The sequence below is a fragment of the Xenia sp. Carnegie-2017 genome, unplaced genomic scaffold (genome assembly GCF_021976095.1).
Source record: "Xenia sp. Carnegie-2017 unplaced genomic scaffold, XeniaSp_v1 HiC_scaffold_3, whole genome shotgun sequence".
In the NCBI taxonomy this organism is placed as follows: Eukaryota; Metazoa; Cnidaria; class Anthozoa; order Malacalcyonacea; family Xeniidae; genus Xenia; species Xenia sp. Carnegie-2017.
This window is the reverse complement of record NW_025813493.1, coordinates 7,997,105-8,016,842: the sequence shown is the minus strand read 5'-3', so window position 1 is coordinate 8,016,842 and position 19,738 is coordinate 7,997,105. Positions and strand designations below refer to the sequence as shown.

General features: G+C 34.6%; 2 protein-coding genes and 1 pseudogene across 2 annotated transcripts; all 3 read left to right on the top strand.

Annotated features, from left to right (window-relative positions):
- Positions 1–243: 243 nt before the first annotated feature.
- On the top strand, positions 244–2,885 carry LOC124454455. The gene is given in 5 exon segments (XM_047005264.1): positions 244–745; positions 838–1,125; positions 1,651–1,958; positions 1,961–1,974; positions 2,568–2,885. Coding segments are annotated over 5 exon segments (1,236 nt in total). The 5' UTR covers positions 244–299; the 3' UTR covers positions 2,748–2,885.
- Positions 2,886–9,076: 6,191 nt separating this feature from the next.
- LOC124454173 lies at positions 9,077–11,824 on the top strand (annotated as a pseudogene).
- A 948-nt stretch (positions 11,825–12,772) lies between these two features.
- LOC124454458 lies at positions 12,773–19,266 on the top strand. The gene is made up of 10 exons (XM_047005268.1): positions 12,773–13,216; positions 14,192–14,540; positions 15,098–15,265; positions 15,440–15,667; positions 16,556–17,052; positions 17,415–17,551; positions 17,676–17,811; positions 18,196–18,512; positions 18,588–18,838; positions 18,910–19,266. The coding sequence occupies exons 1-10, from the start codon at positions 12,776–12,778 to the stop codon at positions 19,104–19,106; spliced, it is 2,721 nt and encodes a 906-aa protein (XP_046861224.1). The 5' UTR covers positions 12,773–12,775; the 3' UTR covers positions 19,107–19,266.
- The last annotated feature ends 472 nt before the right edge of the window (positions 19,267–19,738 follow it).

Here is a 19,738-nt window from a genome sequence, read left to right as displayed (position 1 = left end):
TGCGTGCAAAAGGCCGGAAACTTGTGAAAGGTTTTGGCACTTTACTGATACTGTTCGTCAATATAAATGTTTCTCATTAAAAAAGGAAGAAATTGTCGACACTGCACTGCCACATCATGTCATAAATAAACTATAAAAAAGACATGCGCATTATCTACAGGAAATGTAATAAAGGCTCTTGTGGTGATGAATAAATATGATGCATGTTTGATAACTTGTTATAACTTCAAATAAACGGTTGAGTCCTAGCAGTACTTTTGTTCTTTGGCATTCGTCACTGTAATAACAATAATAACAAGATGGATAACGAATACGATAAGATTCAAGGCCAGATAGTTTTGGATTGTTTTTTAAATGTCAGTAAACGGAGACCTGAACCAGAAGATAATGGTAACGAAGAATTTGAAGCAGCTGAGCATGAAAATATTGGAAACAATATTAAACTACGTTTTCCAAAGTCTTCTTTAGAAGAGTTTACGGAAGTAGAAGGAAGTAAGAAAGCACTGACTCTTCGCAATGGAGTGAAGCTTACGTACGGTCAAATAATTGCATTAGCAGGTGACTTCTATGGTATACCAGAGCAGCCAATAGTGGACCCTAAAGAAGATAAACGTCACAATCCTGATGGTCTTCATCACCGTTTCATTGCCGCGTACAACACACTTGCAGGTAGAGATTACGAAGATATCAAAAAGGAGCTACAACAAATATTGGAGATAATGAAAGATGAGAAAGATAAAGTTGAATCTGCGTTATACGGCAATGACGAAGTCGTTTCATTGCCAGATGACAAAGGAACATTCGTGTGGTTCCTAAGGAAGTTTACGACGAATTAGGAAACTCGCTTGTCGAAAAATGGGATGAAGTTCTTGGTGGAAAATGGATTTTCGGAGTCCCCGTCATCCTTGGACGAATGATGAAGCTCGCAAGCAACAATCACGACCATTTTCTTCCATATTCAAAAGATGCATATTTGGCAGGTCACGAGCTTGCTCTATCAAAAGCAAAAGAAGCAAGTAAAGCAGAGCTGTATGAGATGAAAATAGCACTTTTAGAAGAAGCTTATTCCATCGATGCGTTTGCTTGTCATTTTCTAACGGATAGCTTTTCCAGTGGCCATATACGGTAAATATCATGCTTTGAAACATATAACATGAATTTAGATGTATGATACGTCATCTGTCATGATGTATCTATTTGCGAAAGTTCTTCTGAAGAGTTGGATAGAAATTCTATCTTATCAAACTTTCAAAAAGTACAATGGTAAGGATATATATTCTAAACAACTTTCGTGTTTTGATATATGCAATGGTAGATAGAATTTCTCTACCTTATTAGCAAATAAAAAAGACGGATTTGAGGACTTAAGAGTAAGAATCGTTTTCTTATGTCTATTCAAATCTCTTTATGATGCTTTTAAGAAATCGACTATTACGTATTACAATCTACTGCACAACACACATCTTAGGAATTACACGTAACTATACTTAAAGCAGACAAACAAATATCTATTAAATTAAGCACAAAGAGCTTTAGAAGCTGCTTTTCATTCAGTTTGTAATTTATTCATATCTGCTTGATGAAAGAGTTTCTTATGGGGGAGGTTGACATTTTTTTGTTTATAGAAAGTGTTTCTGTTGATTTTTAAAGAGTACCAAGAAAAGAGTTGCACAACGAGGTTACACCATCCAAAGTTGGAGATTATCTGTGTAAATTCATGCACGACGAAGACAATGAGTTCGGCATCAACGTAAGGAACAAAAATGGAATTAAGTGGAAGGCCTATGGTGATGGAATGTTGCTGAATGATGAAAGCAAAGAAAACAAGGCAATTGCCATCGAAGCTGTTCAGACTTCTGTCAATCACGTTTATCAAGCCTTTCATCATCCTGAAAATGTAGGAGACTCAAGTATAGTGACTGATTACATTCCATTTGTTGATAAAGACGAGGAAAACACCTACCAATGTTTCAGGTAATTCATGAAAGAATCACGTACATAACTAAAAAATATTGGAATTTAAAGAAAGAACCAGAAATCCCTCAAAATTGAATGTCAAATCAAAATTTAGTTTCGTATAGTTACTTCAAACACAAACTAAAATTTGTATAGATTTTACTACAAATTAATCTTTCTTGATTAAAATAAGTTAAAAGAATTAAAATCAAATTGATCAGAATTAAATCGTGTATCGATTTGACCAATTTATTCGAACTTCCATTCTTGAGAAGTGGAAATACTAGAATAGCGAGTTTGAATAATTTTTGAAAAACTCAATTTGAGTTGCACATTGTTCTTATATCTATAATTTAACTTTTACATTTTCTGTCTAAAGTGTAACGTGTTGATGTATAAATAGGGACGTGAAGTTCTCTTGAACTTTCTTACTATTGAAGTTGGTACATACTGTATATAGCTACGTAGCAGCTCTGACTAAAATAGATCGAAAAATGATAGTACTTTGGTAATTGAAATCTGTTATCACGTGAGTACATATGTTGAGTCATAATTAATATGTTAAAAATTCACGCGATCTCAATAATTGACATTTCTATTAACTTTTTCAGGTCAAAGAAGGCAAGCTATTACGAAGGGCTGACCTTGAAAACACATCTGATCCAAATACAGTCAACGATTGGTATGGATGGACGACGGTAGCTCAACTGCGATCGTACAATCCAAATGGTCTGGCTGCTGAAAATTGTCGAAGTTGCGGCCATAGCTTAAATCCTGAAATTTCTCAATAATCAACATTTGGTTGCTATATATTTAGGGTTTTATTAGGTGGTTACTAGGTATGAACGGTTAAATAGCAGGTTACTAAGTTACATTATTTTGTATTCACAATCTTTTTTGACATATATGACAAAGAAATCAACTGAAAATGTTGCACTTGTTTTGTCCTTTATAAACTTTTTTATAATGAACCACAAATTCAATCACGTCTTCGAGGTTTGCCAGTGCAAACACGAAAAATATCTTTTATTTCTTTTATAAAATAACAATAATGCGAAAAAAGACAAACATTTTAATTCTTCCTCTAAAATGTATTCATGATCGATTTGCACATTCTCTTTAACTGATTGATTGTTTTGAATGATTTGATTGGTTGGGCTCAGATGTGTTTTGCACTGGCTAATGCAAACTCAGATCTAGACCAATCAGCGGACGCATTTCGTTGTGTTTATTTTATAAATAATTATGGTAAATATATTTTGCTTGTCATTTCCTTTGAAGTACTTCAAGTGAGCAAAACCTAAAATAAACAAAAATATTGTTCAAAGAACGTATTGATAACTTCAAATGAAAAGTTCCTGTACGTATTTATAAGGTATTACTGCCAGTTATAATTCGGAGAAACATTTGTGAATAGAAATCTAAAGTCAAAATTCTTTTCATGGAGACGTGTAATTTGTAACATATATAGATTTTGTGAAACATCCGGTCCAGTCATAGCAGCCAAAGATATTGATTCGATTCTAATTCAAGTTAGTCGTCAACGGAAGCTTTAGATATATTACCGTGGGTAGGGTAGTCTTTAAACAAGTCTACAAAAGTCACGCAATGAGTAAAAGTTGTCGTGCTCAACGTTACTTAGATATAGTTTGATATATTAAGTTATTCTGACAGTAATCAACCATTTGTTTTGGATCCTTCGCTCATTTCAAAACAATTTGCTGAAAAATTTGGTTGGCATAAAGTTCTACATTTTGACGTGCGGAACTTTTTTGGACGATGACGTATTTTCAATTTTTTTGTAGTTAATTGTGCAAAAATAAAGAAATTTTTATGCCTAAATTACCATAGTTAGGTTAAATATATTTTGGTCAGTATTTGCTTCATGATACTCAATGTAAACACAACCTGAATTGTACAGAAATATTTTTTATAGAACGTATCAAAAAGTGAACACAACCTGAATTAAACAGAAAAATTGCTCCAAGAATATATTGATAGCCTCACAAGAAAAGTTGTTGTGTACAAGGTATTACTGTCTGCTATAATTAGAAGAAATATTTCTGAATAAAGAACTATTGATTGTATCTATACGTTTGGAACAAGGCTGTCATTGCAGTTTAACAAATGTATATTCAACTTAAAGAAAAACTTTCTTTTGACAAATTCAGGGAATAGTATATTAGCCTTTGAGAGCTATACACTAGCCAAATCAAGTTGAATGACATTCGACACTGACACTCTGTGTCGAGTTACTGGCTGTCGTAACTTGAATTAAAGGGCGTTTTACAAAATTTATATGAATTTTCTAGCTATTACTTTATTTGATTTGGATTTTAATTACTCGATGAGAAACTGATGAGATCGTTCAGTTATTTCCTTTTCCTTCACATCCATACAAACATTCATGCAGTTCCAATAAACGTTGTCAAAATTCTTTTCGTGAAGACGTTTAATTTTTGATATAAGGACTGCATGTGTGAAACATCCAGTCCTCTCATAAAAAACCAAAGATATTGACTCGACCCTAATTCAAGTTACTCTTCAGCAGAAGCTTTAATGATTTTACCGTGGGAAGGGTAGTCTTTAAACAAGTCTACAAAAGTCACGCAATGAGTAAAAGTTGTCGTGCTCAACGTTACTTAGATAAAGTTTCATATATTGAGTTATTGGAAAAGGAAGTCTTTTGGCCAATTAATAAAACATCACTTGGTCCCAATGCGACTGCTATAGTGACTTGCACATTTAAATCAGTGATTGAAAAAGGAGAGATGAAATGTATCCCTGACTTACCGATCATAGAGTTTGAATTTTATTTTGGGTTAATTCTCGCATCGATCAATCGCCTTCCCTTCCCCTATTAAAAGGGCTTTCTGCAGCACTGAATGCTTCTTTAAATCCAATCATTGCTCAAGCAAATCCTCCAATTCCTGTGTATTCCATTCCACCTATACCAAATAATTTGGGAGGATATAAGTTCGAAGTCCAGATTGACGAAGGAAAGACCAGTTGTATCGATGATTCTTTCTTTGTCATGAATGCCAAACCAACTGTCACAAAGCAATCACGTGCAGCAATGATGTTGGCGACCCTCACTTCGCCATTGAAAGCAATCTCAAGTTATTATTACAATTATTGACACTTCAACGAGAAATACCAATCTCAAGCAACTGACTTTTCCATTACATTTACAGTCAATACTTAATGTTATATAATTTTTTAAAGTTAACCTAATTGTTTTTATTTGGAAGGTTTTTTCGAAAATTTGCAAAGTTTAGTTGAGCTGTTTGTCAATGTAGAATAATTTGAATAATTTCACTTAACAATGCAATATATGATAATGATTTTATAATTAATTTACTGTCGATTAGTTTTTTCTCTCACGATATTTCTCTCGAATGTATATCCGGAAAAAATGCTTGATAAACTTTTCTCATCCACAAAAAAATGAGCAGAACAGGCCTTTTGGACCAGCTAAGTGCCCTGTGTTTATCAAACTTCCATGGATGGGTAAGGTTTCTGATGATATTGAAAGGAAAACTGAGAATATTATTGATAATTTTTTTTTGCGAGCAATATTATCGAAAAGAACTATTCTACCACCCACCCCAAAAGAATCTTTACCGGCAATGTAATTTATGAATATAAATGTGAGTGTGATGCTCGATATGTAGGTAGAACGTCTCAAAGGTTGGGTGATAGGATCAAACAGTATGTACCAACTTCAATCAGAAATGGAACGGTCCCCTCAAGACAACAACCAAAACGTGATTGTAAGAAAAGTAATTTAGTTTCATGTGACTCCGCGATAGGTAAACATCTCTTGAATAACTCCCATTGTGCTTATTCTTATTCAGACGACAGTTTTAGGATCATTAAGAAATGCCGTTTATTCTTTCAGTTACGCATCATGGAGGCTGTTTTAACTAAGTTAACCAATCCCGTCCTCTGCCGACAAAAGGATTATGTTTTTAATTTATCCCTGTTTTGAGCGTCATCTCCCTTTTGGGGGATGACGTATACTCTTTCGTTGTTTATTCGTTGTGATAGTTATAGTTAGTTCTAAACGCAATGTCATCTCTCTAGGACATATGTACGTTCGTTTAAAGCAATAAAGCACCAAAAATATTCAGGCTTAAGTTTTGGTTGTTGTAATCCTATCCAATAGCCACGATTATGAAAGTTAAACCTAAATATTAAATTAAAAGGAAGAAATTGTCGACACTGCATCTTTTCAATGAATAAACTTAAGCAAACATGATTATTATCAACGTGAAATGAAAATATAAGGGTTCTTATAGTTCTTAAAAAATATATGAAGGCTACAATAAAAGTCATATTGCTCGAAAAAATCATGGCATTAAAAGCTCTTTACAACGGTTTTCTATTAAATCTCAAAGAATATCGTCTTTGTGTGGTTATTTGAACTTAGCACTTAATGCAAAATTGGTAATGTTAACAGGACAAGAAAGTCAGAAACATGATTAAAATGTAATCTTATTTTGTCCTGAGCTTGAAATATCATGAAAAATAATGTCAGTCGTGTAATATCGCACTGGAACAGTATTCATTATATTAGCCTACATTGTCTTTTCCAACTTCTGTCAAAGCCATTCCAAGTTTTCCATGAGTATCCTGGTGCTCAAGATTTCGTAAGATGGTTGATATTGACACAGACTTTCCAACAGCTTTGTCATTCACAATATTTCCAAAGAAATGGACAAAATAAACGCATTTGTCAACAATGATTTTACCTGTTTCGTGGTCAAAGATATATGCAAAGATAGGCGCACCAGATGATCCCTTACATGTGTGAATCGAGTGCTCTGCAAATGGCTCCTTACCGCTTAACATACCCGTATCATTTTGACCGTAGGCCATCTGTAGGAAATACACGTGTTGAAGGCTCGAGAGCATATTTCCAAACGATAATTGCATGCTTGCTCGATGTGGATGTGAGATGGTAAAAAGGCGAAGTGACTTAGGGTACCGAGAACTTTTGGGATCTGCTATACCAAATGATGACACATTTCTGAAGTTTTCCAACTTGTCAAATTTTTCCATTCTTATGGGTTTCATTTTAGAAAACAGCTCTTTTTCTTTTTCATCTATTAAAGGACTCAGGTGCAACAAAACGTAATCGAGAAAAGTGTCCCTTCTCTTAAAATATGAAGAGAGCAAACCCATTGCAGCCTCAACTACGGAAACATCCCCATTTGCGCTTTCGTCGTCTGTTTTAACTCCAGTATTGTGCAAATTTTTGTCAAGTGTGTTCTTCAAAACGTTTTCATCTTTATTTTTGTCTGGAAGCGATGCATGAGTAAGTTTTGCAACACTGTGGGTTACTTGTGAACTGCTGTCATGATAAAATGAAATAACCTTAATATTTTTATGGTGGACCAGACGAAAGTCTACGCCATCACCACTGTTGGGTGTTCTCACACTGTGCGAATTGGTCATGACAACATCTTCATCGTTAATTCTCACAAAGAATCCAGTACCGTACGTCTGCTTATTAAGATTTACAGTAATACAAACAACAGCATTCGACAAATATTCCAGCCACTTCACTGCGTCAGGAGAATTCAAAAACGCAGTATCCTCAGAAGTTAACGATTTTTGTGTTACAAAAATTTCCTGCTCATCCTTTGAAAGATTTTTAAAAGCCAAAGCATCCTTGATTGGTATATAGCGTTGGTGAAAATTGCCATCAGTTTTAAGCTTTTCACAACTATTCCAACTATCGTGGTTTCTTGCAATGGTTCTTCCAGCCTCTTCTCCACCACATAACGACGCAGATATATTGTTAGCATCGTCATTGTATCTCCACTCGCTCGACTTTTCATTTGCAAAATCCATGTTCAGAGTGTTTGGCCAATTCTGTTTGTTCAATGAAGCAAGTCAAATATAATTGTTCAGTTTTATGTTTAAAGCTTTCTCAAAATATAGTGAAATGAATAAATTGTAGTTCTATCCTATACAAGCAACCCAATCACCAATTCTCACCTCTATAGATGGAGACAGTTGGTCTACGTAGGCTTATAGTGCAAAGTGTCGTGACACTTTCTGGTAATCACTGACGTCAACGATCCTTTCACAGTGGAAACTTTGCATAATTATATTTGCATTGATCTTCAAGACAAGTCATATGTTTCTGAAAGAAAGAGTTTTTATCGTATTAAAACATTTCTTTAAAGATGGGTAAATAACAAATTAACTTATGTAGCTAAAAATACTTTTGAATATTGGTTTGATTTTGCTTTCAAACATCCAGTGCAATCTCTTCATCGTAGTCAAATTTTCCTTTATCATTGTCGGAAAGAACTTTATCAAATTGACTTGGATTAGCATGAGCTTGTAGCTCTGTGAAATATGGACATAAAAGTAATCAGGAATGAGAGAGACATGGTGGAAAATGCGTTGAATTGATTTGTTATTCTTTACAGGAATAAAGTTTCATAAAAAAATCAAATGTGCTTGACCTGTTCACGTTAATTTACGCAATTTTCACTATATGGGAACATGAAGAGGAATATGCATAGTCTGTGTTATAAGCGTGTGATTTGAGGAGTCGAACATTTTTAATGAGACTCCGCTCCGCAATTTCCCTTCTATGGGGGTAAATATAATAGAAAATGCAGAGTCTGTGTTATAAGCATGTGATCCCTGGAGTAAAAAATTTGCAGTGGAACCCTGCATTTTCTACTCTGGGGGGGAATAAAGTGGAAAGTGCGTAAAAGAGTCTATCTTTGGAAGTGGAGAGTCTCAGCACTCCGACACAGTTCTCCACACTCCGCAGTCCGCATTTTCAACCGAGCCTGTGCGTGTAAAAGGCCGGAAACTTGTGAAAGATTTTGGCACTTTACTGATACTGTTCGTCAATATAAATGTTTCTCATTAGAAAAGGAAGAAATTGTCGACACTGCACTGCCACATCATGTCATAAATAAACTATAAAAAAGATATGCGCATTATCTACAGGAAATGTAATAAAGGCTCTTGTGGTGATGAATAAATATGATGCATGTTTGATAACTTGTTATAACTTCAAATAAACGGTTGAGTCCTAGAAGTACTTTTGTTCTTTGGCATTCGTCACTGTAATAACAATAATAACAAGATGGATTATGATTACGATACTTTGCAAGGCCAGATAGTTTTGGATTGTTTTTTAAATGTCAGTTAACGGACACCTAATTCGTCTGAACCAAAAGAAGCTGATGGTAGCGAAGAATTTGAAGCAGCTGAGCATGAAAATATTGGAAACAATATTAAACTACGTTTTCCAAAGTCATCTTTAGAAGCGTTTATGGAAGTAGAAGAAAGTAAGAAAGCACTGACTCTTCGCAATGGAGTGAAGCTTACGTACGGTTAAATAATTGCATTAGCAGGTGACTTCTATGGTATACCAGATCAGCCAATAGTGGACCCTAAAGAAGATAAACGTCACAATCCTGATGGTCTTCATTACCGCTTCATTGCCGCGTACAACACACTTGCAGGTAGAAAGTACGAAGATGTCAACAATGAGCTGCAACAAATATTGAAGATAATGAAAGAAGAGAAAGATAAAGTTGAATCTGTGTTTTATGGCAAAGACAAAGTCGTTTCATTGCCAGATGACAAAGGGAACATTCGTGTGGTTCCTAAGGAAGTTTACGACAAATTAGGAAACTCTCTTGTCGAAAAATGGGATGAAATTCTTGGTGGAAAATGGATTTTCGGAGTCCCCGTCATCCTTGGACGAATGATGAAGCTCGCAAGCAACAATCACGACCATTTTCTTCCATATTCAAAAGATGCATATTTGGCAGGTCACGAGCTTGCTCTATCAAAAGCAAAAGAAGCAAGAAAAGCAGACCTGAATGAGATGAAAATAGCACTCAAACTTTCAAAAAGTACAATGGTAAGGATATATATTCTAAACAACTTTTGTGTTTTGATATATGCAATGGTAGATAGAATTTCTCTACCTTATTAGCGAATAAAAAAGATGGATTTGGAGACTTAAGAGTGAGAATCGTTTTCTTATGTCTATTCAAATCTCTTTATGATGCTTTTAAGAAATCGACTATTACGTATTACAATCTACTGCACAACACACATCTTAGGAATTACACGTAACTATACTTAAAGCAGACAAACAAATATCTATTAAATTAAGCACAAAGAGCTTTAGAAGCTGCTTTTCATTCAGTTTGTAATTTATTCATATCTGCTTGATGAAAGAGTTTCTTATGGGGGAGGTTGACATTTTTTTGTTTATAGAAAGTGTTTCTGTTGATTTTTAAAGAGTACCAAGAAAAGAGTTGCACAACGAGGTTACACCATCCAAAGTTGGAGATTATCTGTGTAAATTCATGCACGACGAAGACAATGAGTTCGGCATCAACGTAAGGAACAAAAATGGAATTAAGTGGAAGGCCTATGGTGATGGAATGTTGCTGAATGATGAAAGCAAAGAAAACAAGGCAATTGCCATCGAAGCTGTTCAGACTTCTGTCAATCACGTTTATCAAGCCTTTCATCATCCTGAAAATGTAGGAGACTCAAGTATAGTGACTGATTACATTCCATTTGTTGATAAAGACGAGGAAAACACCTACCCAATGTTTCAGGTAATTCATGAAAGAATCACGTACATAACTAAAAAATATTGGAATTTAAAGAAAGAACCAGAAATCCCTCAAAATTGAATGTCAAATCAAAATTTAGTTTCGTATAGTTACTTCAAACACGAACTAAAATTTGTATAGATTTTACTACTAATTAATCTTTCTTGATTAAAATAAGTTAAAAGAATTAAAAGCAAATTGATCAGAATTAAATCGTGTATCGATTTGACCAATTTATTCGAACTTCCATTCTTGAGAAGTGGAAATTCTAGAATAGCGAGTTTGAATAATTTTTGAAAAACTCAATTTGAGTTGCACGTTGTTAAAATAATCGAGTTATTGTAAAAGTTATTTTAAGTATCCTTCTACATGTTCTGGTATCTATTACTGCTCTAGCTTATGTCTTTAGTACTGTTTTAGTACCATAATTGATTTTTACCATTTATGGTAGTAGTTATAAAATATTTGAAAATACATACAAGAAATAAATTTTGCAACAATGGATGGATCAACGCTTGCTTTAAATCAATTTTTTATGATTTTACTAGATTTCCAGAAGATACACAATGCAAAATTTTAATTTTTACGTGCATGGTATATATTAGCAAAAATAAATTCTTTTTTGCATTTCCTTTTCTCCCTCCCAGATTTTGTCATCTTGTTCTTATATCTATAATTTAACTTTTACATTTTCTGTCTAAAGTGTAACGTGTTGATGTATAAATAGGGACGTGAAGTTCTCTTGAACTTTCTTACTATTGAAGTTGGTACATACTGTATATAGCTACGTAGCAGCTCTGACTAAAATAGATCGAAAAATGATAGTACTTTGGTAATTGAAATCTGTTATCACGTGAGTACATATGTTGAGTCATAATTAATATGTTAAAATTTCACGCGATCTCAATAATTGACATTTCTATTAACTTTTTCAGGTCAAAGAAGGCAAGCTATTGCGAAGGGCTGACCTTGAAAACACATCTGATCCAAATACAGTCAGTGATTGGTATGGATGGACGACGGTAGCTCAACTGCAATCGTACAAACCAAATGGTCTGCCTGCTAGAAATTGTCGAAGTTGCGGCCATAGCTTAAATCCTAAAATTTCTCAATAATCAACATTTGGTTGCTATATACTTAGGGTTTTATTAGGTGGTTACTAGGTATGAACGGTTAAATAGCAGGTTACTAAGTTAAAGTATTTTGTATTCACAATATTTTCTGACATATATGAGAAAGAAATCAACTGAAAATATTGCACTTGTTTTGTGTTTTATAAACTTTTATAATGAACCACAAATTTAAATATAAATTTCAATGGTGTATTCAAACCACGAATTTATTTAAAATTCTAGTTCAATTACACTTAAAAACCACGTCAAACATACAACGACTTGGTGTTGAACGTGATATGTGGAACGGAACTGCTTTTGTTGGGCACGATAGTCAGTGTATTTAAGAAATAAAAATGTTTACTGTGTTTGCGCAGGCTTATGCAAACTGAGGAGACCTTTGGGAGAATTCGAGAGCAGAGAACTGGCAACTATTCATACAATCGAAAGATTTTCTGGGGACGAGTTCTTTTATATCGCCGGATAGTGACGATAGCACTTTTCACTTGTTTGCACTTTTTAGGTCGACTGCAGGCTTGATGGGAAAGAGAGTATTTCTTAGACGCTGTTCACATGAGCACCAGTAACCGAGATTCAGCGAGGCGTGAAATGATTTTAAATAATTGAAAGGAGTGAAAACTTTTAAGCGCAAAACCTACAACCGTTTCTTAAGCGTCATATTAGTCAATTTAGTCGTAATTTTCAAATTAGGCTAAATAATTGCTTTCATCTTATACAGGTTTTGTGAATCGGTCAGAGCACAGAGAAATTGCTCAAATAAGTTTTTTTTGTTGTGAAGTATTTAATCTTTTTCATTTGCCAAAATAATTTATTGCTTTTCTGAATCCTGGCTACCGGGCTCATATGTGAACAACCTTTAGAAAGTCAAAAAATCGAAAAGAGCTTTAAAAGAGCTATAAGCCAGTCTAAACATTTATGACTCAGTCGAATACTTTGATAAATTATATTTGATCAATCTGAGCGTTACGAGTTTGTAAAGATGTAACAATGAAACTTGATGGAGTTATTAGTAATTATCCCGTATATACATATACACGTATACGTCCTTTTTCAATTTAACAGGTCGAAGTAATGGCGATAGCTCGGAAACAGAACACAAAAGAGTGGTTAGTTCATTACAAACGTCTCGTTAAAGCCAACTTCAATGTTGAAGAGCAAACTATTTCTGCAAGTCACGTGATTCTGGGTGCGGGAGCCCTGGGCTCAACAAAGATCTTATTGCGTTCCAAAAACCGTGGCTTGAATATTTCGAGTTCAATTGGGAAGCGATTTTCTACGAATGGTGACATGCTTGGATTCAGCTATGACGGTAATAAGGTGGTCAATTCAATTGGCGTGAAGACAAAAGATATGATTGGTTCAAAGAGCGATAACCCACCAGGTCCATGTATAACAACTGTGATGGATTTAAGAACTAATAAAGAACTAACGAAGAATTACATACTTGAAGACGGTATTCCACCTTCTTCCATTGCTTTTCCTTATTCTCTATGGCTTACTGCAGCTGCAAAGGTAAAAACAAAGCCCCATTTCATTTGTAGAGTGTATTATAAGCTTGTGCTGTGTGTTATTTGTACTTTACCAAGTGCACATATCAAACTAAAATGTACCTTCAGTAGATTCGAATATGTTACATGTTGGATTGAAAGATATATATTGTATCAAATAACTCTTAAACTGCATTTATTGTAATAAACACCAGCTATCGAATGTATTCTCACTTTAATAAACGCCATTTTTATACCCAATTACTAAGGACGTGATTAACCAAGCACTGCCTGAATGATCATCATCATCATCATATCTTTTCGCGTTTTGCTACGCGTGTTGTAGCAATCAGTCGAAATCAGGGACGGGAAGCCTTGCGACGTGAAGCCTTGCTACTTGTCCCCCACCAAATTTCCCTCACATGGCTTTGGTCAGCCCGGGCTAGGTTTACAGACACGAGCCGGGATTGAACTCACGCCGTCTGGCTTACAGCTCACGCAATTAACCATTCAGCCACCCGCCCCATGCCTGAATGATAAAAACATAAAAACGAAGTTTGTAATTAGAATTTATCATACTACTTTGTTTTTCAGTGGTTTTCAAGTTCTTCGTTTTTTTGTAATTTTTTATAAATCTTTAAAACGTGGCTTTTGGTTCATTATTTTTAATACCATGACACTTTGATGATACAGTACATAATGTATTGTATAATGTATTGTTATACGCATTTTTGAGGAGCGTTGTTGAGCATTTTCATAGAAAATTCTTTTTGTAGCTACCACTGTCAAAATAGAAGCTATGATTAATCATAACCAACAAATAATTTGCTTGATTAATTTTGCTCCAGAAGTTCTGTTTCTGAGGTTTTTTATTTTGAGCGTTTGAAATAAACGCCTCTCTTTAAAAAAATGCCAGGGACGTTTATTAGAATGAGTACGTTGCACTTCTAATAAAATAGCCATATTAATTAAAAGGCATGTTTTTTTGTTTGTTTGTCAGCTCCAATATGACCTAGATCTTGATAAAACTAATGAAGCCCCACCTATGAAAAAATCTCTGGTATTCCTTGGCATGAGTAATGATAAATCAGGTGGCAAGATAATGTTCCATACGAATACAGATGACATCAGTGTTAGTTATAAGAATATCCGTTCAGAGTCAAACTTTAAAGAAGTGTTGGAAGGCATGAAAAATGTCACAAATGAGCTTGGTGGAAAGTTTGTAGAGAATCCAATGTGGAGCAAACTTCTTGGAAGAAGCATTTTCACAGTACATCCGTTAGGAGGATGTCCAATGGCAGACTCGGGTCAAACTGGAGTTGTAAACAATGCTGGTCAAGTTTTTGATGGTAAATTTTATTGTTCATTGTAAGAAAGTCTCGTGTTGGAATTCAAAGCAAATTATACACCTGTGAACGCACTGATTTTATTTTTTGACCATATTTGCACAGTGCAATCTTTTGAAATAACTCTAATATAGCTAAACATTTAAGTTTCTCAGGCGAGTGCATGGTCCGTGCACAAATCACATTATAACTCGTGACCATCCAAGTATGCACACAATACACTTGTACTTCGGCTGATTTTTGTCAATTGAAGCTGTGTACAACAGCGTTTGAATGGGAACCACTAAATGAAGAGCCAAATTTAGTTTTTAAGGGACAAAAAATAAGAACAGTCTCAGTAATAAATTTTACTTTTCCTGTTAATTAAAAATATGTGATTTGATTTATTTGTCTCGAAAAAATTTTTTCTAAAGTGTAAGTGGATGGCGTGGATTTTGGCCCTCGACGTAGAGAATTGCTAATGTAATTTAACAAATTGCCATTATAATATTTCGTCACGAGAAATATCGCACGCTATCTCTGAACAAAATCATTGACAATTGGCTTCTTTCGAATTTCAGGAGACTCTGATCAAGTATACAAAGGTTTATATGTGGTAGACGGTGCTATAATTCCTACGTCTGTCGGAGTTAATCCTACTCTGACTATTGCGTGCGTTGCTGAGCGTTGTGTGCGACTATTGGCTGAGAGAGAAGAATGGAAGATCAATTACAAGTTTCGGCATTTAAGTGAGTTGTACGGACAAGCACTACTTATTTTGAAAATTTCACTCCTTTTTTCCAGCTTCTCGAAATATTGATAGCTAATAATATTTAAGACTTTTTAAACGGCATTAATTATGTCATGTGTCTCAGCTGACTTAAACAGAAGATAACATAACATTTTAATTTTCACCGTTTTAGGCGAGAATGAATTCAGAGAGCAACGAATTGGCATTTCGTTTACAGAGATGATGGTAGGAAAATTTACCTCAAGTGCAACAAAAGTGGAAGAAGCCTGTGAATTTAAGCTGACGATTGAATCCAACGATTTGAAGAGAATGTTGGAATGTGATCCCGATCATGTTGCAAATATCAGTGGAACAGTCACATGCCATGCTCTTGCGTCATCACCCTTGACTGTTTCTGACGGTATGTCTATTATAAGATCACTGATCATGTCCAGTTCAATCGTGTCGTTGTATGTATTAGTCTGATGAGACAAAATATGATGTAACTGCTATTGATGCAAGATGACTACAGCAGTAAAATACCAACATGAGTGATGTAGAAGGTTCCACAGTATTTTAGACTCGTCATCTTTAGCCAACATGAAATTTACACAAAGCTTTTCCCCAATATTTTTGTTATTTATGATTTTTCTTAAAACTATTGCTTTTGTTCTAATTATTCTAATTATTGTTATTCGAGCACATTTATCGTTGATGATTTATAGTTATAGTTAATAATAAAGTGTTTAAATTTTTAAATAAATGCTTCTGTGAATTTTTCTTTAAAAAGTAAATATATGTTTGCATGTATATCAATTTATTAGGATCATGCTATCATTCTATTGCAAATTAATCTCATTGGCTACTCTACTCGATATTTATTTTTCAATTGGCCATGATAGTGAGTGGCGAAGCAATATATAGCGAGTAGCAAAAAACATGTCTGCCCACCTTGCCGTTTTACGTTTTACCTAGATTTCTGACAATAAGCTTTCTGATTGTTTACTTCAGATCAGAAAACAATTCTAGAGAAGACTTACGTTGCCACTAAATACAGCATTACGATATTTAAGATAAAAGAAAGAAAAATTCAATGAAAAGGCGTTATACGTGTGGTAGTACTTCCACAATAAAAAAGTTTACTTTCCACTATACTATTCTACATATGTGCTGTATGGCTGTACCATCTTTGAAACAAACAGTAATTAATGCATGTGTTTCGTTGCAAACGCCAAATCTTGCAAGAAGCAAAGTAAAAATACAGCGAGGTCTTTCGAACAATCATCAAGTCACTTTTCTATACCCTTAGGTTACTTCGAATTATTCAGTCCAGCTGATGATGACAGTCCAACGAATGAATCAAAACAGATGGTTTATAAAATGATTTTGAATGATGCAAAAAGCAATTCGACATTTTCTTTCTACGGCGTCAAGCACATTCATAAGGATCATTTTTGGAATATTGGTCTACGAAACACGACGGAGCTGTTCGTCGATATTTACACTGGAGATGATTTCTCTGGAGATTTGCTGGGCAAAGCAAAGCTCTACATAACGCTTCCTAACTTTTTAAAACAGTTACAAACCATTGAAATCACTCACACACAAAGCGTTGAAGAGAAAGCAGTCTGGCTTGGAAAGTTTGTTTGGTTTTTTGTCAAGACTATTTGGAATGTCTACCGTCCAGGATTCTTAAAACATCTTTTGAGTAGATATGATTTGGCAGAACCACAAACCAGAGTTAGAAGAGCGCTTAAGTTGAATGGAGCTTTCCCAGTGCTACATGAGATTACAACAAAAGATGACGTAAGTATTGTCTTAAAGACAAACACACCATCCAAATTGGGAGTCGTTTATAATAATCAAAAAATAACTACAGTCTAGCCGGGTCCTTACAAACAAATTATATAAGTATCAACTGTATTTTATTAAAATGAAAATGGTTAAAGCTGGTGCCAGTTAAAATTAATCATTCTAAAGCGTTTTCTATTAAATGCATGCTACTTTAAGATACGCAAATTTCTTCTTTCAATTTAAAACGACATTTTCAGTTTGTCATAAGATACCTATCGCCAGTCCTATTGTATTTTAGTTTAATAATCTGCTGATTCTCTCCAAGGGTATAGACATAATGCTTTATGGTGCTTTTGTGTTGTATTGTATTTCAGTTTGATATTTTGCTGACTCGATACGAAGGAGGGAGAAAGGGACCAGTCGTAATGTTCCATGGTGCAGGCGTTAGCAGTATGATATTTTCTTTAGACACTATTGATACGAATCTTGTTGAATATCTCATGAATCACGAGTAAGTTTTATTTTTAAACAATTTTGAACTGGAAATTGAGTGGTTATTATGCTAAGCCACCGTCCTGTTATGAGTATTTTGAAAAATGCTGCGTGTATCCTAAACTTAATTCTAAATTTAATAGTTATGATGTTTGGTTGGTCGACTGGCGAGTATCGTGTGATTTACCGCTGATGGCTAAAAGAGAATATACATTGGATGATTGCGCCAAGTATGACTACCCAGCAGCCATTGATAAAATACTGGAAATTACTAATAAGGTATAAATATTGTTTATATGAAACAAGCCAAAAAGCAACATTAAAGGATCAACTAAAATTACCCGGCTTTTATGACGTACATCTTTATGGGTTGAATGAAAGTGTTGATCAACAATAGTCAGAAACTATCTTCAAACTATGTCCAAGAATAAAGATCAGAATGAAATGGCGTTTCATTGGGAATTGTCATATATTAATCTTAGATTTTTTATTTTCTTCAGAACATGACCAATCGCTCGTCGAAATCAACTTATAGTTAAACCATTAGCATGTAAATATAGCAGAAAAAGTTTAGTCAGTTTACACATTATTATTCTTTACGTCCAGCCTTTGTAATCCTTAAACACGGTAAAAAAGCTACACTGACAGTAATTTTTCCTGCAGAACAAAGTCCAAGTTGTTGCTCACTGTGCTGGCTCTCTTGTCCTATTTGCCTCACTTCTGTCAGGTGCCCTGGATGGTAAAGTGAGTAATGTCATAGCGAGTCAAGTTGCAGCCAATCCCATTCCATCAAAATTCAATTGGTACAAGTCGCATTTATATTTTGCTGAAGTTGGTTATACTGTCGGATTAGAGGGCTTAACTGTAGATACAAATGAAAATGCATCATTTTTTAATCGGATGTTCAACAGTTTTTGCAAGAAAATTGTCCATCTAGCTATTGAAAAAAGTGAACGAATTGAAGACCCTGTTTTCGATAGGTAAATGAGCCACTGAACAGCAAATATTTAATATATTTGCTAGTAAAGTATCATTAGAATATTCTTTTGTTCTAGAATTACATTCTTGTACGGCTTGCTATGGGAGAGCAAAAATCTTAACGATTTAACCCTCAGCTCTTTAAACGAATTCTTCGGTTATTTGACATCTTTGGTGAGTTGCCAGCTTACTTTGACAGTGAGAAAAGAGAAATTGGTCTCTGCTGATGGAAAAGACATCTATTTGCCTGACAGTCACATAGGATTGCAGTCGCCAGAGTATAAAAGGCACATTGGTCGTCTGAATTTACCAATCCGTTTTCTTGCCGGTTAGTTGATCTTCGTTGTTTTTTCCCAATCTTATGACAACACAAAACGTTCTTTTTGTTTAAAATTCCAGGTGAAAAGAATCAATGTTATTTGCCGAAAAGTACACGCACCACCTTTGAACTTGTCAAAAAAGCACATCCTCATCAAAATTATTCTATGATAACAATCCCAGATTACGGCCATCTCGATTGCATAATCGGAAAGCATGCTGCGAGTCATGTTTATCCTTATATTCTGGAAGCGCTGGAGCAATATTCCAATAACTAACTACTAGCTAAATCAAAATTTAGCTTGCTTGTCATTTTTTAGAACCGTTGTTATAGAATTTACATTTATGTTAATTAACATTTTATAAGCAAGGCAATTTGTATAGTCTAAATTGAACCTCGCTTTCAACCCTTATGTTATAAAATTTTGATTCACTTTGGACAATAAATTTCTTTTTACTTTGCAAAATTTTCATGATTCAATGTAGAAAGTAACTTCTCTTCTCGAGTAATTTTGCAATTAAAAAGCACACTTTCGGATTTAAAGGAATTCTTTTGATCGCATAGAGACAGCCTTCCAATTTATTAAATAGCTCAGCGTATATAAAGCATTTCCAAATCACGTACAAAAATTCCTTCAAATGACCAAATTACCGTCCATTTAAACGTTGTATGTAATAAAAAGTTACCTTGAAAACTGAAAAAACCCTCCTTTTTCCAGGCATTTGCAACACCCTCAAATTCGTAGCCAGAGATTTGCCAGGCGGAAAGTGAATTTTCAGTCGAATTTTGAGACGTTCACAAGTTGGGTGATTGTATCAAACAGCATGTACCAATTTTAATCAGAAATGGAACGGTCCCCTCAAGACAACAAACAAAACGTGATTGTAAGAAAAGTAATTTGGTTTCATG

Bases quoted from the DNA above. Each gene is read 5' to 3' on its own strand.
- LOC124454458 (XM_047005268.1), top strand. From the start codon at position 12,776: ATGGCGATAGCTCGGAAACAGAACACAAAAGAGTGGTTAGTTCATTAC. The intron at 13,217-14,191 runs GTAAAAACAAAG...TTTGTTTGTCAG, and splicing joins GGCTTACTGCAGCTGCAAAG to CTCCAATATGACCTAGATCT. The intron at 17,552-17,675 runs GTAAGTTTTATT...TAAATTTAATAG, and splicing joins GAATATCTCATGAATCACGA to TTATGATGTTTGGTTGGTCG.